At 48.7% G+C, this 22,166-nt stretch overlaps 5 protein-coding genes across 5 annotated transcripts; 1 reads left to right on the top strand and 4 right to left on the bottom strand.

Annotated features, from left to right (window-relative positions):
- Window positions 1–2,914: 2,914 nt before the first annotated feature.
- EPUS_03680 (uncharacterized protein) lies at window positions 2,915–4,411 on the bottom strand (the record flags this gene model as incomplete). Its single annotated transcript, XM_007806527.1, has 1 exon — window positions 2,915–4,411. The coding sequence occupies one exon, from the start codon at window positions 4,409–4,411 to the stop codon at window positions 2,915–2,917; it is 1,497 nt and encodes a 498-aa protein (XP_007804718.1).
- Window positions 4,412–11,577: 7,166 nt separating this feature from the next.
- Window positions 11,578–12,669, bottom strand: EPUS_03681 (Eukaryotic translation initiation factor 3 subunit G; the record flags this gene model as incomplete). Its single annotated transcript, XM_007806528.1, has 3 exons — window positions 11,578–11,802; window positions 11,868–12,522; window positions 12,653–12,669. The coding sequence occupies 3 exons, from the start codon at window positions 12,667–12,669 to the stop codon at window positions 11,578–11,580; spliced, it is 897 nt and encodes a 298-aa protein (XP_007804719.1).
- A 631-nt stretch (window positions 12,670–13,300) lies between these two features.
- Window positions 13,301–14,755, bottom strand: EPUS_03682 (uncharacterized protein; the record flags this gene model as incomplete). The annotated part of the gene is made up of 1 exon (XM_007806529.1): window positions 13,301–14,755. The coding sequence occupies one exon, from the start codon at window positions 14,753–14,755 to the stop codon at window positions 13,301–13,303; it is 1,455 nt and encodes a 484-aa protein (XP_007804720.1).
- Window positions 14,756–15,132: 377 nt separating this feature from the next.
- Window positions 15,133–16,774, top strand: EPUS_03683 (uncharacterized protein; the record flags this gene model as incomplete). The annotated part of the gene is made up of 3 exons (XM_007806530.1): window positions 15,133–15,566; window positions 15,612–16,335; window positions 16,388–16,774. The coding sequence occupies 3 exons, from the start codon at window positions 15,133–15,135 to the stop codon at window positions 16,772–16,774; spliced, it is 1,545 nt and encodes a 514-aa protein (XP_007804721.1).
- Window positions 16,775–20,037: 3,263 nt separating this feature from the next.
- EPUS_03684 (uncharacterized protein) lies at window positions 20,038–21,275 on the bottom strand (the record flags this gene model as incomplete). The annotated part of the gene is made up of 3 exons (XM_007806531.1): window positions 20,038–20,479; window positions 20,552–21,032; window positions 21,083–21,275. The coding sequence occupies 3 exons, from the start codon at window positions 21,273–21,275 to the stop codon at window positions 20,038–20,040; spliced, it is 1,116 nt and encodes a 371-aa protein (XP_007804722.1).
- Window positions 21,276–22,166: the final 891 nt, after the last annotated feature.

Below are 22,166 nucleotides of genomic sequence, written 5' to 3' on the forward strand. Positions count from 1 at the left end.
CAGAATCGTGTTTGACCGGATCGCAAACTTGCCAAGGACGAGGCTGCCAAGATACTAGTAGATAGTATGGAGGCACTTGAGGCTAACCAATGCAGGGTTTAGGTACCTCTGTAACAAGGGGCTTATCCTCCGAGGCCTTGACGACCTACGTCGTGATGCAGTACACCTACTGCTCCTGAAATTCGACACTAATTATTCCATCCCCCCCCCCCTTCGCGGTCCCGTAGNNNGGCTGCTGAAGTCGCCTGACCCCAGAGGGAACAACTAAGCGGTGAAGCGGGATCAGTGAAGATCCTCCCTCAGAACGATGGGCGGATCAAGCTATCCAGCAGTAGCCTTGCTCAAATTTTTACGGCTGTGGCACAAGTACCTGAGGCGATCGCTCAGGCCTCCCCGCTGAGCAGCGTGAATGGAGGCTTTCTGAAACGGCATTTCAAGCCTTTGTTGGCCTTGAGTGCGTCGATCAGAGAGATACTACGGAAACCTAAGACACCGAAATGCTTAGTCTGATCAACATGGGCGGTGCGGGGAGTGCTATGCACGGCCTCACTATCTGATTTGTCCGCGGTAAACGTCCATGTTTCCTGATCTAAGGAGAGCAAGGGGCTGAATGGAATATTCCGGCAGCCTTCATCTTCTGATGCATATCATCGGTCCTCCTAATGATATGTGCGTGACACTAACTTAGAGGGCCGAAGACTTGGCCCCTTTTGGGCTGGGGCCAGAATAGTCCTACATTTCAACACGGGATCTGCGGTTTGTGTCTGTGGACTAAGGACGAGAGCAGGAAGGACGATTAGCAAGGTACGCTTCCTATCCCAGGCTTAACTAGCGTTGGGTAGCTGGTGGAAGGTGATGGAAGTGGGCACAGAACAGAAGAGGAATAGCACGTGAAAAACCGTACAAGCAGAACCCTCTTAAGGTACACAGTGCCTGAGCTGTTGGCGCAAGGCTCTGAAAATGTTGCCAACCTTGCCCTCCCCTGTGCGTCTCTGTACGTATTGATCTTTTGAAAATTAAGCTTCGCATGATGGGCACGGGTGGCTCGAAGCACAACACCATCGATGGCGCAATAACGCAGCGGCATAAAAACAGCTCGCAACGATCCGAAACCTTGACGGGAACTTGGGAGCGGATAGGCCTCTACCCGGTAATAGTCAGCGGTAGCTTCGCCTTAGGGAAAAGTGCTACGCATGGTCTATCTAGACGACCATCTTATTCTGCAACTCGCACGGCACACTTCCTGTTTGGAGACTTGGCGTCCACTTCCAGACATGCCCTGCTACAAGGATCGGCTTCCCGTTTCATACAATGCAGCCGAGAGAACTCTCTTGATCATGAGGGCTCACGAGCGGCGGCTCTGTGCAGATTGTGTGCGTCTGCTACCTTGTGCATCCCCTTAAGGCACCAATGTCGTTGGACGAACCAACCCAATGGATCTGACGTTGCACCTGAGGAACTCAAACACGAGTTCTGGTGGTCGTCTTCGGTCACACCGAGATCCTACTCTCTTCTAATCATCTTTGGGCAGACCCTGAGAAGTCTCTCGTTTCGTATTACTAGCTGGCTTGGTAGGCTTGGTTGGGACCGAAGCTCAGTCTTTGCAAGAGGGCGAGCTTGTTAATGGTCAGCTCTCACTCATGTGACGATGAACAGGTGAACTGTCGAGGCTACGTAGTGTTCCTTGTGCGGCTCCTACCACGCATCCCGCAGCTGCGTGAGCGAGTTAAAAAGCTTCGCTGAGAGCCTGACAGAGTTTTAGTGATGGCCCTTTCATGCATGGAAAGACGAGGGTTGAACCGGTTTCCGACGCTTTGCAGCGAATCCTCAGGGTTTCTGCTTGGCAAAAGCGTCATTCTTTCAAGAAAAATGTTGAGAATGCACACCAAGCGTCATGTCGATGCTGCTCAATGGATTGGTATAGATCTCCCGGCGTGTGCTGGTGCATAGGTAGTTGTGGTGACAATGCTGGTACTCTGGTACTGGATAGGTCAGCTTGCTGTCGAGTTCAGCCCTTGGGCGTCGTAGCCAGGAAAAGGATTGCAACACGCTCATTAAACCATGTCAGCATTGATTCAGACCGGTTCGCCATCTCTGTCCTGGTTGGACGGGTCCACGCTTACGGATTATGAGTTGCCACCAATCATGGCGTGACTGCTCATATTCTGACTGCCCTGCCCGGCATTTCCTCGTCACTTGATATGTCACGGCGGTGATCATCACGTGGCAGCTAATCAATTAACCCGCTCGAGAGTTCCGAGCCTGCCGGTATCCCTTGAGTAAATTAGCTTTCCCCCCAGATGGCATCTGTCGTCACACTTCGCAACGGGCCTGACAGCGTTTCGCTACCATCAACTTCTCCTTGGCTCGCACCAGCTTACACGCTCCAGGGTCTCTGCGGGTCGTTCACGGAGAATACTAGTCTGCCAAAGATGCTTGAAAATTTATAGGCTGCCAAAAGAGCTTGCCGGACGACAATGAACAGCGCTATAGTATTGACGACTGCATCGCTGGCTCAATGCAGCAACTGTTGCGATCATAACTCCTAGCATATGCCATTAACCTCCTTGGTTGTCCATGCATTCGTAAAGTGTAGTAGACGAGGTGTCTAACCTGGTTTGAGGACTGCACCGAAAGCTCATCACACATCTGTCACATGATCTTTGATGCTCTTGATTCGGCCAAGATCCCACAACTGCCTCGAGTTTCCAACGATAGTAAGCACTTAACCGCGGGGCGTGGCGTTCGACTTAGAAAATGATGCCTAGCTACTCCCATAATCAGGGGCCAACCACGTCGTCTTCGTAATCCGGTTGTAATGCCAACATCCCACAAGAATCATGGTATACGTAGAAGAGAAGAGTATGAGTGGTCCGGACGCGACGCACTCGAACGCTGCTGGATGGAAAACAAACTATGAAGAGCACATTGCTTGGTATAAAGGCATCTCCACGTTGCCCATTGGGTTCAGGTGATGATGGCCAGAGCGGAGCGACCCATGTCCGTCAGCTGAGTTGGTTGCAAAATAAGGTTGGCCACTATTCTTCTGAGACTGTAAAGATGCGGTATTAGAGTTATCAGTCCTTGAGCTGAGGCTTGTTAGGGGTGTAAATGCTCTGTGGTTGACAGGCAACAAAACGCCTGGTGATAGAGTATTTGAAAATGCCAGTTTGCTTTCGTGGTTTGGAAATTCGAAATCCGCTTCACTGCACGAACTGGATGACGACCCCCAGGACACTGCGCTCTGGGGAGAACGAGCTTTGGTGGCGTGGCGGTAATTCCCACTCGTCTGAGAAGAGCCCCTGTGACTGGGTTCCCAATCCATTGTCGATGATCGTCCATGGGAAGGACTAAGATAGGACCCCATCGAAGGTGCACCGCCAGAACTACTGTCACCCCCAGCCCCTGCGCCTCGATCGGGGTCCATGCTGGCGGTACTATCTCGTCTGTTGTCTTTGTAATGGCCTGGCGACCTTCCTCGAACGACCATTGGATGTGACTGAGCACTTGCCACCTTGACCCATTGCGCGTCTCCGTGCCTGCCCACATCGGCGAAAAGCTCAACCACAACATGAAAATATTGCTGTTGTGCTCTGCGTTTGCCGTTATTTGCTGTTGCTTTCTGGAATTGGATGCGCTCAAATGTGTGGGATTGAGGCGGTCCTTGGTGCTGTGTCGAACTGTATTGCTGAGGATTATAATCGACCATCATACTGGGTGGCATATTTGGTGGCCCTGCATACAAACTGCTGCTCCCGTGGTATGAGCCGGAATTGGTCATGATGGATGGCTGCGCTGCTTGCAAAACCACCTTGCCAGGGACTGATTCAGTAGCTTTGTCCCTCTTTGGAGTGTGTTGAACTAAATTGCGCAACTCGCTTTCTTGGTTGTTCACGACCGCTGTCTTGGCCGAGATCTGTATCGCAAAGGCGTTGATCTGCTCATGTTGTTGCGTTGCATGTCTTTGGAGGTAGAGTTGTGGTTCGTAAGTCGCAGGCTTCAAAGTGAATGAACACGAAACTGTGAAATAATTTCGACGATAGCATGTCCATTTATGATCGACCTTAAAGAAGCCTTTTTGAATTTTGGCATCGATTTTTGGCGTCAACTGTTGATTTCGGGCAGTAACAACGGGGCAAATGACCTTTGTTTCTTCGAACGGAGGCCCATCCTGTGCCCCCATACTTGAGTTTCTTGAGTCTTGGTCTAATGGCATACCAGGAACAGTTGGGTTATAACTTGGTATCTGCGACTGGAAGTTATTCCCCAAGTGTCCAACCTGTCGTGGCGGAGGATTAAAACTCGCATATCCAGGGAGGTCTTGCTCGTGAGACATCAATGGTGGGAAGCCTGGACGATTCACAGGATACCCAGATGCAGAGTTGAGGTCTCCTAGCAATCTACCTGCCATTGAGGATGCCGGCATTGAATATGTTGCACCATGAGACGTGCTGGGTGACAAGTTCGGGGGGGGTCTGTCCCTCTCCATTCAGCATTTGTACTGAACCTTGGATTCGCGAACCCCGTCTTCAACGAGGTAAGTACTTACAGTGCAGGCACCCGTTGTCTGTAGTCCGACATATTTCGATCGCTCCACAAAAGCGGCTGCGGCAGAAAAGAGGAAGATGCATTCGAGAAATTGTCTGCTCCAGTCGCATTGTTTTGGTAACCCGCTGGTAAGGCTGAGTAGGTGTAAGGCGACGTCGCTGAGTTGTTGCCTATCGATCCAGAGCCACTGCAAGACTCGGGGGGGCTTAAAAGCTGAGTAGTCGACTGTAGTCTACATTCTCTGGTTGTGAATATTAGTTGCTAGAAAAGACGCTTAAGAGCAAGGAAACGGAAAGCACAAGAGAATCAACGTGCGCAACAAAATGCGGGTCCGAACGAGTAAAGTGGACCTCAATAGTCGGCATGATACTGGCTCCATGAGGCTAGCGACGAAAATGATGATCAGAAGCCAGGTAAGCATGGCCCCAGAACGTTATTTCGTTGCCGCTTCAAGTGCTCGTGGCCGTTGTCAATGCCCTTGGGCTCTCGTGCATGTAACTCATTGACACCGACTAGGCTGGGACGGAAGCGGTTTGGCGGTGACCAGGCACTGGGCAAGGGAGGGGGATTCTGTTTTACCAGGTGGGGGCCCTAATCAAAATTAAAGGAACCACTTACGTCGCGTCTTGGAGAGGGGATTGCTGTGCAGCATATCCAAAGCCGTTATGGCTGGGCACCGTGAGCGGACTGGCCAATGGTGGATTTACGTTGCTAGTTCTGCCATTATGTCGCAAGGGACTGCTCAGATTCGTCGATAGACTCGACGTACTCGAGAAGGCCCTTCCCTGGACGAGGTATTCTTGTTCCGAGGAAAGCGGATACTCGATCGGGTAAGGGGTGTGGATGAGTGCTATTATATTCAAGATTTGTTAGCCTTTTGAATTCAAGCAGATTCGGTAGTAAACACAGATTTGGGGGAATTTTTTTTTTGAGGGTTGAGGGTTGCCAGCCCTGCAGTGCAGAGAAATACAGAGCCGACCCTGCCACTAACATGCATGAATGAAGCGCTAGATAGGCACTGCAGATGTAACACAATGTGCCTAGCGGACTTCGGAGGCACCCACAACCCTGCAGTAAGGAAGTACCCGATGCAACGAGAAGGGCACGACTATTCATTGTAGTAGAAGCATCATAAATATCGAAGAGAATGATCACCATAGAAGATGACTTGCGAAAGTCTGAAATTTGTAGTCATATCCAGACAAAATTCCTCTCCTGAAAACATGGAGAATCACTCACCATGATTCATCTGAACTTTTCCGTGACAGCCACAGCCGGCAGTTACTGCATCAGCTGTATCTGGATGATCGATGTTACCTAACCGGCCCCCCCAAGCTGAAATACTGGTATTGAGACCTGGCAGTACGATGAAAGTGGATCCAACGGCCAGTCACCCTTGGTGAGGAATTCCGGGTGGCACCTGCAGCTAGGGCCTAGGTACAGATCCTGCAGGTAGCGTGCACAAAGACCCAGCTAATAGGGGATCTGTCGACCGTTGCTGACGATCCAGGTGCCCCCAGGCTAGGAATCGGGATACGAAGATCACAACGTAAGCCCCACTGACGGTTCTCGGGATGCAGCGAATAAGAAGGCTCTGACGGTGAATAAGTTAGCATCACATATCAGACTAGCGCATGATGGTGAATTTGCATCCAGGGAAGGCCGCTAAAACAGGTGAGGTTTAGAGGATGGCGATAATTCCATAATTCCATGTGATAGCTTATGAAGACAATAGCTTGCCAGGAAGGTGCGAGAACAAGGCATTCATCAAATTCACTTTGCTTCCCATCTTACCTGAGGAGAGGGTAGATTGAGCACCTAGTTGGATGATGAATCAAAAATTGATATGCTCAGTTGCCTGGAGAACCGAAGCTGCCAATTGTGTGTATGAGGAGCGTTTCGAGTGTACGCTTGCTATGATGAAAAGCTAGCCGATCCAGAGGCGAAGGAGTAATATCTGCTGAATTGTGTGGCTCCGTCGTTGTTTGATTGGCGGGCTGAAGTGCAGTGATAATGACTGATGATCAATCAACAAGCGTTCGACAATAGAATATAAGGTATTTCCAGTCTGAAAATGTTATTGTCATCAAGGAATAGTATCTTTTGGCCAAATTGCCTGTCCCATAGGATACTTCTGTAGATGTACTTTGGAGTCCTTTGTCTCCAATTCTTCTGCGCAACAATATGGTGTAACAAATGACCTATCAGAGATCAAACATGGAGTAAAGCTGACCAACCCAGCATGGCAACTTTCGGGGGTACGCGAACCTGGTTTAAGAGGTTGACGGACAAAGAACAAATCTTAAGGTTGAGTTGAGGGTGTACGAATACAGGTCTTGATCAATGTGGCGAAAGTACTCGGGAATTTTAGCTGAGAGGTATTGTGAATGAGCATCAGGAATTCCAAGAGGCAGGGCACAGTCTATTTCATCAAGTGGCTTGGTCGACTCTCCCGGCTCTCGAGAAGGTAGGTGACAATGGCAATCAAGTCACTGGGCGACCGAGGTTGTGCCAAGGGGCTATTGAAGGTGATGGATAGTACCTTCAGACCGTGCGTTATTCCCATACATAAGGAGTTCTCCACAATAACTCGCAGTCTTCCCGACAAGGTGCCTCATTGGGGCAATGAAGGATCTTAATGGCCAACTGCATAAAACCAGATCCAATCGATTTCGCGTCCGCAATTCTGTTCCTGTTTCAGCCTTTGTCCGGCTGCAAGTAGCCTTCAGTATGCGGTGTTTAGACCCGACCCCATTCTTCACCCGCATATCTGGGGGTTTTGTTGTGGCTGCGAGGAAAGTATCAGTGCCTTAAAATCATATCTACTTTCTTCCCATGAAAAGGCTGAGGCACGTATCACTCGAATTGTCATTCAAAGCTGCGGACCTTAACACGGCTGTGGAGATCCATAGCGCCGAGTGCTGAACAACTGCAAAGATCCATGCAATGCATTCGATCGGGGCGTGTTTTTCAGCTTATTTCCTCGCAAAATCTGTCATCGACTCAGTCGCATGGATCATGAATGATGATATGATAGTCTCCACCCATGACGACTGACTTCCGCCTGTACCTAATGCAGGCATGACAGTACAAACATGACTGAGCACCAAGCCACCGCGAGATGCATGGAGGCTGGCATCTGCTGTAAAGGACCAAGCATAGTGCCAGCTGAGATGTCGAACAAAGAGATACCATATCACCAGTGCAATGGACAGACAGGCAATCTGTTGGTACTTTGTTGTGCAGGGGAGAATGCTCTCCTTGATCCCTTCCTTAGCAGAGAAACCCTTGCCGGGCCAGATGCAACTCAAATAGTCAGCACCATGATAGTGGTGGGCTCGTATAAATGTGACATCATAAGAATGGAGGTAGACGTCTTCTTTGTCTGCTCCAACCTTCTCTCCCGAAGAAGCCGAATGGGCAATAGTCCGTTGTCCCTTTCAGCTTTTCTTGTTGATGGATATTGATTTCTGAAACTGCGAATGGACCATGAAATTTGCAGGGCCCATGCCGCCTGGAAGCCCTTCGCATCGTCAATGACAGGGTTTATGCAGGATCTGCAGTAGGGTTGGTGTGATCAACCTCTGGCTGGCCGGTGGAAAAGATGCTGCTAGGCTTGATCGCAATGTTCCAGAGCACGAAAAGAGTAAATGCAGAAATCCTTCTTGGGAAAGGTGGCTAATTTCAGGCCTGTCTATCATTTGCGGAGATTTTGTACTGGTGGTGCAGAGGTGACAGGGGAAGGCTGGTCCACTGGACTGAAAGACGTGATGGCTGCTTGGTTTATGGATGTGGCTCGTGCTCAGGAGCTGCCCAATGTACTAATTCATTACGTAGTAATTAATTTAAATTGCCGCCAATTCTACGTGATTTATTGTAATATATCATGTAACCCGTAACACACCTCCGCATTGCATATTTAGTTTCAATTAACACAGCCAATACCGTAAATAGCTCATTGTCTTTTCTGATATTTCAATCTTATGACACCCATGTTAATACAGGTCCATTGTTTTTCGCCTGCTTTATCGATTACCTGAAAAAGATGACCTACAGCAGCTCTTCAAATCGTCCTCAGGAAAATGAAGCAGCAGCAGAAGGACGCCAGTCCCTCCCAAGTTCCGAGCATTTTGATTGCTTCGCTTGAAGCTCCTGAAAAACTTCCTTGCAGTCTATTTGAAGAAATCTATCCAAGTTGATACTCCAATGTGGGTTCTGCAGACCCCTCGGCTATACCAGAGAAGCGTCATAGTTGTGGGTGTGCCGCACTCCTCAAGCGCTTCGAGTCAGCTTGCTAGCTGCTCAAATAGACCAGCTCTTCTCTTATCGCTCATATCGTGTTGCTTCCTATTCAGTCTCTTTCTCAATCATCTACGGCAAGCCACCAAACCTTGGGCTTCTGCCGACAATGGGGAACAATCCATCTGTGGAATTGCGAGATCTTCCCTAAACATGTGGAGGACTCCTGATAGCTCTAGATCGGACGTAAGCTCATGCTTTATTGCAGCTTCACAACCTAGTCTGAATCTGGATGGACTTGTTTTACGCAAAGGAGGGTACCCCTCATGGACCAGGCTCGCGACGAGTCGTTCATTGAAAAAGCTGAATCAAAACTCTGTGTCATTCGAGCTGGCTGCAGGATTGCCTAAGCAACAGAGCACCCCTACACCACCTGAGTAGTATAGCCACCTTTGAGTCCACGTCAGTGACACACTCCGATGCGACCCGAGATTCCTGAAAGAGCCAAACGGCCACCCGAAGACACTTGCATCGGGCTTTAATGGCTCAGCGTACAACTTCCTAGTCGATCACTCTACCCGAACGTCGATCCATTGGGATAGCCCGAAGAAGGGTGCCTGGGTAAGCCAGAACCGCTCCAGCTTCCCTATGCTACTGCCCAATACATACAATGTTTGCTGCGGGTGATAACCAGGCATCCAAGCGAGCAGATCTGAGCGCTTTGACCAGGCGTTCATCCACCTCGTACCCTGTTGCACACCGCCCCGTTGGAGGACAGCAGTCATGCAACGGCCCCAGTCACCTTGCTCTCACGCTGATCCTTACTTCACCTCCCCTCTTCGAAAATCATTGGTAGAGAAGCCCCCGTGGACCTTGATTTGGAATTCTTCGAGATCCTTCTGTTCGTAATATTTAGCTGGATATCTGGCTGACTTAGCGGCAAGCTGCATCGCCTTACCTCCTCAAACTATTCTAGGCTGTTTCAAAAGGTTCATTGTGCCTTCTGCCCGTCCTGATCCATAGGAGGAACCCAGGTCGTTGGGGCGGCCGACTAGCAGGATCTTTTCCCGAAAGTTCTATCGTCTACCTTGATCGGCTTGAGGCTTCTGTGTGATTGATCAGATTATGTTCCGGATGCGCCCCCATTAAATGGATATTCCTTCCAAATGAGGATTATGCATTGTGATTGGGGCTGGATGCTGATGCCAACGGTCAATGCCAACGTCTGGGAGCCATCTTCAGCTGGACAAGGCCCCCCAACAGAGCTGGGGCCATCGTGATAACTCTAGCGTATTCGTCTCGATGAATATGTCGGCAGTTTTTAACAAAGATACAGCTGCCTATTTTGGACGTAGGCTTTTAAGTGTTCTGGTACTGGTTGACACTCATACAGCCTCGTTCACCATAACGCGATAAGGTTCTCGCGCATTCTTACCCAACCGCGAGGGAGCTACACCCATTTTTATCCGTTAGACAGCTTACGTAGTAGAGCAGCAGGGCCGGAGGCCACCGCTCTACTCCATCAACACACTATATCAGAATAAACCCGCATTTTGGTAAGGTCGACCGTTCATCAGAGATCCATTACCTAGCTCGACACCTTCTCCAGATACATGGTCACCCACTACAGCATCATGGAGTCCAGTACAACACCAGGCAACAAAGTCTTCTGCCAACAAAGTGCTTCCAGCCGTGCCTTCAAAGCTCAAATCGAGCTCCTAATCTGTATCTACAGCGCATGGCAAGTAGTTTATGTTTCGCCCACCGAACATACTTTCGAAATTTGTCTTCAACGAGGAGTAGTAAGCTGGGATCAAAGAGATCTGATGAACTAAGGACCGGAGTCTACGCTTGAGGCGCTCTTCGCATTCCACGAAGGCACGGGTGAATGTCAACTCCGTGTTTAAAGATCTATTTCCCATCTTGTGCGAAGTTTGGCCCTATGTTCTCTTTCGCTTCCCCGACCTATCTCCCATGGACGGTTAAGCATGTACTTCCCCCATATGCCATCTCAAAACTGTGAAGATCATTTAACTTGTTCTATCATCATGCGGTTCTACAATCCTCGTGCTAGATGTGAGCATTCGTCCTGCTCTCGAATACGCACGTCGCAGCAAGTACGACTACGCAGTGTTATTCTCCATTCGCTCAAACAATGGGAATGGCTCTACCTGCCAGGTAAGTCGAAGGCACGCCATCCTAGTATCTCCCTATGGACCTCAAGAACACAGAATTTTTCCTCAGATGACTGCATCTAGGCCATAGAGCGGACACCCTGGATGTCAGCCTTGCGTTCTCGGTTCTGCTCAAAACGATATGGACGTTGACCGCCTGGTGCAATGGCTCGGCGTTAGCATGTTCCTTTGAAATACTCAGCGGCCTTCGTCACTTCACATTCTTGCCAGCCATATCTTCTCTCAAGTGGTTCTTGGGAAGCGGGTCCTAAGGCAGGTAACAGAATTGGGGGGCTGGCTCTTGTACGTAAGTACTACTGCGGAGGTATTCATGTATTTTGTCATTTACTCTTGGTCTCGTCTCTACTCCTAAGTACCAACCAGTCTCCCTAATGCCTAGATTTGATGTAGAGGATCGTCTTCGGGACATGGTGACTGGCGGCAGTGTTCACGTTAATAGCAAGGATCAATGTTAGAACTTTCGGAGCAATCTTTTCGAATGCTGTAGCCTACAGTGCCTGGGGACGAGTTGTCTAACTACCCTGATCACTCTCCCGGCCTGACCTGCAAGACTCTTTCATAAAGCCATGAAACAGTCTTGAATTCATCTGCTCATCTAAGTCGTCCTCTTTGCGAACTCCACCCTCAAGATGAGATGTCGATATCCAAATCCATCCATCTTCTCGCACGCTCTCGCGGCATCTGTTCGGTCGACGAAAGAGATGAAAGCAAAGCCCTTTGCACGTCCAGTATCCCTGTCTTTAGCAAGGAAAACCCTAGTAACGCGGCCGAAGCGCTCGAACATGTCGCGCAGGTCTTGCTCTTCTGCCATTTCAGAAACCTGGTAGGGAATAGTTAGCTTTAGATCACGCTGCCGAAAGGCATCGGTATAGGCATGGAACTTACATTCGTGACCCTAAGCGTAGCCAAATCGTCCCTCTCATACTTCCCTCCCATCCTGTCTCCGCTTCCAGCTGCTCCTCCCTTCCTCAGATGTGGAGGCACATATCCTCCGCTGGTAGCTCCCAGACCTCCCGCGGCATTCTTCTCATCATCCTCTGCCAGAGGATCCACCGCCGGCCCACCCTCCTCAACCGGTGCCATCGTCTCCTTATACGGACACCTCGCCGTGAAATGTTCACCACCACAGATTCGACACTTCACCTTCTTGTCCTTCAACGCATCCTTCTTCGCTTTCTCCTCGGACGTCACATTCGCCCCACTCTTTGCCTCTTCCGCTTGGACAGCCTTCCAATTCACACTTGGTCTGAATTGCATGTTCTCAGCTATACTCGTGGTGTCAGGTTGAGGGCCCTTGGGCTTTCCCTTCTCCAAGCCGAACTTGGGCCATGAGCGTCGCTCGGCGATGGCAGGGTTGACACGTTCTCGGTGGATAGTAGTACGTGTTCTGCGGGTGGTCTTCACGCGGCGGCCGTTCTCGTCGATTCGGTAGGATATGGTGGTTTTAGTGCCATCTTTGTTGGTTCGGGTAACAGGCGCAGGAAGGGCGTTGGGGTCGGAGAGGTCGGGCTCGGAGACATCGTCAGCCCAATCTGGCCGGCTGCAACGGGATAGAGTCAGCTGGGTATTGGAGTCTAGGATGAAAATCTTTCTTGATGTGATCAGAGTGGGAAAGAGACAGGGGTGGAAAGATTTGTGCGAGGTTACTCGGGCCACATATGGTGACATACCTAGTTGTTTTTGACATGTTGTTGCAACCTGATTGAAGTTACACTGGCAAAAGGTGTTTATGACGATCCTTTTCTTTGGCTCGCTTGTAGTTGGTGGTTAACGATTAGATTTGTGTGATTGTTAAGATGTCCAAAATTTAGTTAGAATCTACTACTAGTAAGCAGATGGCGACAGCCAAGATTTCATGTCTGGCGAGAGCTGCGCACTCACACTGAACGAATCAATCTGCTTCTCCTCGTCGCCACCGCCTGCCTCGTCCATCTGATACACAACTGAGCTTTACATGCGCCAATCTTTCTATACTTCTCTAGAAAAGTTTCAGCTGCAGGATAAGGTTTCCGAGTTACCAATAATCTGCTCCGTATATTGCAGGAATTTTCGCTGCCAGTGGTGGGATGGAACAAATGTCCAAGGCTTGATGCTTACTTTGAACTAGAGAACTGATGCATCTTATTCTGACTATCATGTTTACTTTAGACACCTGTCATTCAAGCAGAGGGACACTGTGATCGAAGAAACCCGAGACATGCAGCTTCTCGAGCTTCACAGATTCATGAAAGCAAGCTTGGGTGAAACTAAATATGGATACATAGTATGCCATGAATTCAATATTCAATCCGGCAGCAATATCTAAGCATATGCTGGAATCAGAGTGTCAGCTCAGCACCGGAGTTTAGACTGCAATATGAACTACTTCTAGAACATTTCATTTCCAGCCACTTCGCAAACTTTGTACTCGGAATTTCAACAGCACGCCAGAACAGGTGGGCAAGGAAGAAAGTGAGCGGGTAAGTGAACATGATCGAAACCAGAATGGTGATCGCAAATCCTAGCTTTGATTCTTTCCCATTTGTCAGGGCTAAGAGCGTTGGCATCATCGTATACGTAAGTGTTCTCCTGACATTACCGTGCACGATGTACAGCGAGTACGAGATTTTGCCCAGGTATTGTGCAAATCCATTGGTGAAAACAATCTGGACGTCATCCGAGTTTCGGACGGACCAAACAAGCATGATGCATCCGAGCGTGTGCCAGCGGTATGAATTTGGAATGAGCCACATTATGGTTTCGTACCCTGGTGTAATCTGCGGATCCCACGATGGCATGCCAGCAAGGTACAGCCCGATCGTGAAAAGCACGAGCCAGAGATAGCGGTATCGGTTGACTCGTCCTTCCCCTTCTCGCAGGATCAGGTCTACCTCTGCCAGGAACATACCACCGAAGAAGAGGAGAATGTCATTTTGTCCATGATAACCACAATACAGGATGAAGGCTCCGACAAATCCCAAACGTGCAACAGTGTGAACATTCCAAAGGCCAATGGTGACGATGAAAAGCAGCATTGATCCTTGAAACTCCGTGGGAATGGTCCAGAGATGTGGATCATAAGGCGTGCTGGCCGAACCCCCCAAATGAAACGGATATATCATATTGTTCATATCGCTCCGCCAATGTGCAAACTGCTCGCCAAAAGTGGCCATAATCGGAGGCGTGTCTTCTCCTGCTGCAAGATATTCTCCTTGAAGGAATACCCAGTGGGAGTAATTGAACATGCCCAAGCGTACAAGGAGGAACGCGACGAATGTTGCAAACAATGTTGGTAAGTAGAGTCGGATGCCACGCCGGAAGATTGCCGAGCTCATAGTATGCAAAAAGGGGTCTCCTGGGTGAGACCGTATCTGCTTAAGTGGCTTGTACGAGAGTACGTATCCGGAGATGACAAAGAAGCAAGCCACAAGAGCTGGTGCAGTCCATAAAAAGTGGATGAATGGAAGTTGAATGAGGTAGCGGTTACTCTCATCGAACCCGAAGCCTCGATTGTGCATCTGACAGAAAGTGTCCGTAAAATGATATTGGAATACGCCGAACGATGCATAACCTCGCAAGCCATCAAGAGAAGCAATGGCATTCAATGTCGTGCGTGATTGTGTGGTGAGAAAACTAGGTATCAGAAAGCGATAGCAAGCCCGGACGCTCTCTCGGATTACCTGGCATCGCATTCTCTTTATCACTGGTTCCGCGTCCACGAGGAAGAACTCCTTTGATTCCCGCGGAGATTCGTTGTATTGTTCCAGCTCATGCACAGGCATATTAGCCGACATCTTGCTTAGAGCAGAAGCAATTCTCTTGACAGCAGAACTGTGGGTAACGCAAGTATATATGGTCCAGTTCGGCTAAAGGGTCATGCAAGGGGTTCGAGCATGAAGGTTCTGGCATTCGTCTACCAGATTCGACAGAGCATTCGGTCTTGGAGGAAGCTATCGGATGTCGTTGCGATCCGAAAACTGGACAATTTCAGCCATGGTTTATATGGACGCGAGAAAATTTCTCTCATGTTAGCAAACAGTAAACAACCTGACGCGTCTTCCAAGATTGTGGAATGAAGGCGTTTGACGTGCTGGAATGTGAATGTGATGGCTCGATTGTTAGGATGACCTCCTTAAACCACTATTGATGACATGGAACAAGCGTATCCAAGATGAGATTGAAGCAATTCGTGTTCACCTCAACTGCAACGTTGGCCTTTATCACCTTCGCGTTGGTTGCACGGCAGGCGCAAATCAGAAATGCACTTGACAGGACTGGACTCGGTCTACTTGAGAAGTTTCGGGGCACAGCTCCACTATGGGATACACAACTCGAAGAAAACAGCATTGTCGTTGAGCATACCGCGGCATCAGATCAGATCGTGCCACACAGGATTGGCATGGTCTCCATGCTAATTGGCGACACAAACCCAACTTATGAACGAGCGCTTCGGACTCATTTACGGCATGGCGAAATTCAGGGTTACGAGACCTTTGTGATGAGGAGCAATGTGTTGGATATGATGTACAACAAGCCAATGTTCATTCTCAACATTTTGATGGACGAAATGAAGAAACCATTTCACGAGAGAATGGAGTGGCTATTGTAAGCACTTCTCCATCCATTGATTAGCAACCCTGACATATATAGCTGGTTCGATTGCGACAGTGTTCTCATGAATCCGAAACTTAGCCTGTCGCACTTCCTACCTCCTGCAGAGTTTAGTGATGCGAATGCGCTTGTCACCAATGACGCGAATGGCCTGAACAATGGTGTTTTCTTCATACGAGTCAGCGCTTGGGCAATTGAGGTGATGTCGGCGAATGTAGCCTATCGAACGTTCAATCCCGACGAACAATTAACTTTCCAGGACCAAAGTGCTCTAGACAACATCTTCCATATGGAAAAATTTCGGGATCAAGTGGTCTACTGTCCACAGCGCTGGTTCAATGCATACCAATCTGGTTTTCTGAACGAATCAATCGAGGCGAATCAGATTAGGCGGGGGGACCTCGTCGTGCACTTCGCTGGTGTTGGCAACAAGCTCGAACGGATAAATTGCTGGTGTGACATCGCGGAGAAACATTTACCTGATTGGGAAGTTGAAATCGTTCATACTTCCCTGTTGGAGGAGATTGATGAATTTTGGAGCCAAAAGAAGAGCAATGACGCGATAGAGACACAGGAGTTGCGCAATGCTCGCTTGAGTGGAACCGAGCTTGTCGACGAAATCGAACGAAATATGACGCTATACCGGGAGTCCTTGACAAATGAAGAGCAAGTCAGGATTCAAGATACCGTGCAAAAAGTGCGAGAGCAAGTCAAGAAGCAGAACAAGGAATTGATATGGGGAGCCATTCAGGATTTGAAAGAGGTAAGGCAGAATTCGTACCACCCTCTTCGAATAAATCGGCTGACGGCAGCAGGCAGGGAGGAGGTTGGAGGATTTGGAAAAACAGACAAGGAAGCAGACCATCAAGGAGGCTCATGCTACGATAATTACGGCAGAGAGGATGGGAATCAACGCGGAACAATTGCGGGAAATGCTGTTAGAGGCCAATAATTGGGACAGCATTCAGGCTGTGACGAAAGACTTGAAGGCCAAAGTAGAAATGGAAGCAGTGAAAGCACAAGTCAAAGCTGATATCCAGCAAGACATCAGTCAGGCACTCAACCAGACAGCAAATCAAATCAACGAGTCGACGAGCACGCTGAGCACAGAATCCTCAAGTCAGACGACGAGCGAGACGACGTCGTCGACAATGCCATTCGTGGAAATGGTGGTGGTAACAGCAAGGGCGCTTAAGACCTAGAATACAGCATCACATATGGCTCTGGAATGGATGCTTAGGCCACTGTTCGCGGGCATGTCAAGCTGTTATGCCAGCTATGTTCACGAAATTGCTGATGTTTGCAGGACCAATACTGTTGATACATTACCCGCTATCGCAAATATGCTTTCGGGGAACGATTTCGATCACCGAACCGAGCCCTCTTGTGCTTCGCAGGGCCTACAGAGATTGTCCTTGAGAAGGGACGCTGGGAGTCTTCATTACAATACCATTGTTCAAAATAGAACGTGTTTCAGGTAATCTATCTCCAGGGGAAATAAAATCTCTTTCTCCGCTGGTTGACCACGCACGAAAGCTTACGTAGTATGTTTCCTGTCGTCGCTTCACTCTTGCCTCTGTACTGTTTACTCGAGTTCTACTCATGTGCTTGCATACACACTTTGTGGTCTTAACCCCCATTGTCCACTTCTCACGACGGGTATCCATCAAATCAAATGAGTCAAATCTTAGTAGGCAATAATTTTGTTGGATAACTGTCAAGAATTTCCATCTCGCAGTGATGAGTCCGCCAAGACTTTTTATTCTTTCAACAAAAATAAGGCCAAAACATGCAACTTTCTGCCAAGACCCAATTTGATTAATTTGGCAAACGTGATTTGTTTCGATTGCTAAGCATTTGATTTGATTTGATTTCACTAATTTGATTTGACTGGATACACTGTCTCACAATGGCTTTTGTCCAGGAGAGTCCCGGGATCATAGACACATAATATGTCTATTGATATCGTTTCCCATCCTTGCTCACACCACCACAACATATTGTCCTCTGGCTATCCTAGCTCTTCCAAGTTGCCAATACACACCTCACTAGGAGCAAGATAGCAATAAATTCAAGATGGCAATTTCACTAGAGCGCTCCAAGACCCGTTCCACCGAGCCATTGTGTCCTTTTGAATCGAATTGAGTCAAATAAACCAAATCAAATGCTTGGCAAATACACCAAATCCGTGCTCTCGTCAAACCAAATCAAGCTTTAAAATTGACAGATTACTTCAAATGGAAGTCTTGGCAGAAAAAATACCTTTATTGAACTCTTGGCAGACTCTTTTTGTGAAATGAAAATCCTTGACAATCCTCGTAACAAATATTACTTACTAGCATTTGACTCCATTTGTCCAAATCAATCGACCTCTAGGAATAGATAAGCAAATAAAATGGGGGTCATGATTAGGTTTATTTGATGTGAGTACACTGTTCCATCCCGACCACCCCCACAAATTCCAAGCCCTAAATGACCCGAGTTCTCGGCTTCCAGATGAAGGCAGGCCTGGGCACTCCACGCCCATCCGAGCCCAATCCCTATGATGCAAATGAGGGAGAGCAGGGAGCTTCACCCTTGTCCAGTTCAGATCCTAGGCGCGATGTCACTGCAGGCCAGGAGAGCTGGGGGTACTAATCACCTCACCTTCACCTGTGTCGACTGAAGAACACACGTCTCAAGCAGACGATATGGACCAGAGCAATCGCCCTATGTATCCTAATGGTCATTATGGCGGTGGTCTGAGTCCTTGTCGTCTCCTTTCGAAACGAACGTGACAGTCAGCGCTTTAATGGGCAACACAACCAACTTGTACTTGAAGTGGAGCAGCTACCTGCTATTGCGGATCAAGCCGGGCGGCAAACGTCTTAGAGAGCTGAGACTTGACCTCAAATGGGGTTGAGGTGCGTTTTTCTCTTTTTGTTTCTGTTCTGATTTCTTTTGCTTTTTGAAAGTTACATCTTTGAAATTTTTGAGTGGGTGGATGGGTGAATTAAAATCAAGAATAAACAATCCTCGCATGAACAAATCCGTATTCTGTGCATTTGACACACCACTATGTCCGTACCTCTTCGTTGTTATGGGACAGCTAGAGACTGTCTCATTTGCTAAAGGATACATAGACCCATTTTCTCAGTATGCTATTCACAGCGACATTTACTCTTTGCGTCCTACCTTTCGTCTGCAATGGGATGGTCGATAAGCAGATCTTGCCCGATGGCAAGCCCTCGACATCCACAGGATGAAACCATTCAATGTCCCGGTTCCCTGTGGCATGCATCGCTGGCTTTATCCCTATCCGCGAACACACTTCTTGCCCTTTTTAGTTCTACTATGGAAGTGGGTTCCGCATTTCCGTTCTTGCTCCAATGCTGACATTGCACTGTTTAAACAATTTGCTATTTTCCTTTCAAGTTCTCACTGTGCGCCATTTTGTCAGTTCTTTGTGCGAGAGTAATAGAATCTGTGTACAATGCCACTGATCTATCTGGTACTCCACCACGTATACCTAACTGTGTCTCTATATAAAACCTATACCAAAGTTCTTAGTCAACGATGTCCGACCATTCAAAACACACCCTTCTCACCCAAGCCCATTTTCCTGTTTTCCCAAACACGTACCACATTCCAATCCGCACAAAACAGCAGTCTAAGATGGAAGAGACACTCAAGCCAGCCCTCTCAAATGGCTACCACACGGTAGACACCCGCCCCCAATGCGCTAAAGATAAGCCCAACCCCCTGCCGTGAAGCCGGTGGGCACAAAGCTGAGCAGCAGGGGGCACTGGAAGAGCACGAAAAGGTGACACGACGTCTCCTTCTGCAGATGCCATGCACTCTAGCACTTCCATGCCAGCATTGCGAAGAATACTTCTTCTATGGCTTACCGACGAAGTTCCTGTGGGTTTTGCTTGTTTGTTAGGTGTTGTGACGGTCCTTGTTGTATTTGCTTACGACAACTGCTAGGGTTGGGTCAAGAATTTGAGTGAGGGCTGGATGGAATGAATTTGGCGTTTAGGGAGATTTTTTGGGTGGGCAGATTAGCCGAATCAACTCCTTTCTTTTTGTTTTGTAACTCTATTATCTTGAGCTTCTTGCTGGTTACGTTCGGACAAATTACCGGAAATGTCTGTCGGCGACATCTATTTAATCAGTCCCCTCTTACGAGGAAGAGAGATATGTTTTCCGAACGACACGACCTGCCTTGACTCCCGATGCGGCCAGTTAGAGGCGGCTCATTTCTTGCCACTTCAAACTACCTGATGTCACGTCTTGAGTCAATGAGGGGAAATCAGCGAAGCCCGAAGCATTGATGTGGCGCAATTGACTCCATCTAAGCGACGAAGAATTATCCAAGAGTGGCCTCTGACCGGCGTGACCGCTACTACTGTTCCGCCCCTCCTGCCTTAACCAGACGGTCTCGAATACCAGTGCATTTTTCACAGTTGTAGCCGGATAATGCTCCTCAGCCGGCCTCCAGGGACCCCGTCTTGGCTCGTGGATCCTTTAAACTTGCAGCACAATAGCACTCCCGGTAGTGCCCCGGGGAAGAGAATGTGTCGGCACTTGCGCCGCCTAGGTCGTAAGCACCGCAATGGCATTCCTGTTGGCTTAGGGACAATATCTCAATCGCGTCCTCGGATCTAGGTACGGGGCTGTTAGACGATGCTGCTGTGTCTTTGGAATACCGTCCCGACGCACTGCAGTAGCGCTGTCTCAGGCTGGAGGATGCCTTGGCAAGGCGAGAGGTCATGCCGGTAAAAAGAGGCCGAATAGTAGGCAAACAGGCGCAGAATATTGCCATGCCTATGTGTATAGTTGACCAAAGTTCCGCTTTAATGTATTCTGGAACACGGCTACCGGGGACATATGAATAGATAACGCGGATGATGCCTGTAATTATGACGCTAGATGGGGGTCAGAATAGAGAATCACATTGATACGAAACGGAGGACGGGAAATGGGAAAGGCGATCGTACAATCCTCCAAGGAGAAATATAAGCATAATGGAAATCTTTCGTTTCTGTGAAAGCTGGAGGCGTAACACCATGCGCACAGGAAGCGCAAGGATAGCTGTGTCGATGATGACCTCGACAGCGCCAGTTACCATCCAGAAAATGTTGTAATTGAAACAGTACTCCTCCCATGACATGCCGATCCAGCTATATTTGAGTGGCCGACAGTTGAGGAGGGTTGCGGTGGTAACGGCTAGCCAGAAGGCAAAGATGACAGCCAGAAGAAGCAGAGATTGCAGGTGGAAGGAGTAATCAATAGAGAAAATACGGCGGTACATAAGTAAGATTGATACTTTGATAGATGTGACAATGGCGAAATATAGAATAGAGGATATGAAGGAGAGCTTGAGGTAGGTTGTATGAGGAGCTGTGTCGAATGTGTCTGTTGTATTGGTGAATATTGCCTCACTAACTTCGCTCTGGGCATCTGGATCTGTACTGCTGCCTGGAGATCGTCAATTGAGAGAGGTGATTTGGGGTCGAGAGGAGCCTTACCCCACAGAAGAAGGCCTCCTATCAGCAAGCTGGTGAGTAGGCCGATTAGAATCCACCAGTCGTCCCAGGCAATACCGGCCTTTGTACGAATTCGAGTGTAGAAGCGCAAGGCGACACATATGGTCGCAAGAGCAGTAACGATAGCTGATGCGACCATTGTCCCCGAGCTGCTGGAAGAAGTTTCTTGACTCATGGCTCCCGTTGAGACGACACTCTATGATAATGCTGCTCGGTTGGGTTGAGATGGGAGCCAGCCGGTTCCTATGCTGGGAGGGTTAGGCATTTTAAAAGCTGGGCCAGCCAGGTAGCAAAGAGACGAAAAGGAAGCATGCTGCGAGTACATGCATTAGGTTCAAGGTGCATGATAGCCGTGCAGTCAACCAAACACTCATCAGTGGTAATTCACTCGGGACATCTCATCATTTTGCACCGGCTTCTTAGTTGTAGGCATCACAGGTGTGGTTCGAGAGTGGCAACCGCACAGCAGCACGTAGAACTGAGCTGGAAGGCTAGCACCGTCAGAATCGAATCACAGCATCAAACAATCATCAACACATCGCCAAGCAGCAGATTTGCTCACATTGGAAGATCGGTGGGATATTAGAGTGCGACTCCTACATCACGTCGCACCCTGGACACTCAACCAGTGAGATCATAGTTAGAACCAATGACGGCAATAGGTAGAGAGCGCCAAGTTCACCAAGACCCACTGATTGATGGACAGTTGTCCCAAGGTTTTTTGCCCCCATCTTGCGATACCGACCTTCATCTAGGCACGGCTCGTCAGTAATGCACAGCATAAAAGCCAGCCACCTTTGATTGGCAGATTGGTCTAACGTTCGCTTATAATTACCACTTGAATAACTAGCGTAACGCAGGCCTTGGACTACTACTGCTGTGCGATTATGCGCCAGTTACGAACTGCCTCCTAGAACTGGTAGAAAGTAAGTTGTATTATCTACTAAGGAGCTGAGCGCGTAGATATACGTACAAAACAGGCAGTACGATACAGTGAAACTTGCTCCGAAATTGCACTAGAAACCGCCCAATCAAACGCAGACGGATAGCAGGGATTAAAGGCAGC

Source organism: Endocarpon pusillum, assembly GCF_000464535.1.
Source record: "Endocarpon pusillum Z07020 unplaced genomic scaffold scaffold5524, whole genome shotgun sequence".
In the NCBI taxonomy this organism is placed as follows: domain Eukaryota; kingdom Fungi; phylum Ascomycota; class Eurotiomycetes; order Verrucariales; family Verrucariaceae; genus Endocarpon; species Endocarpon pusillum.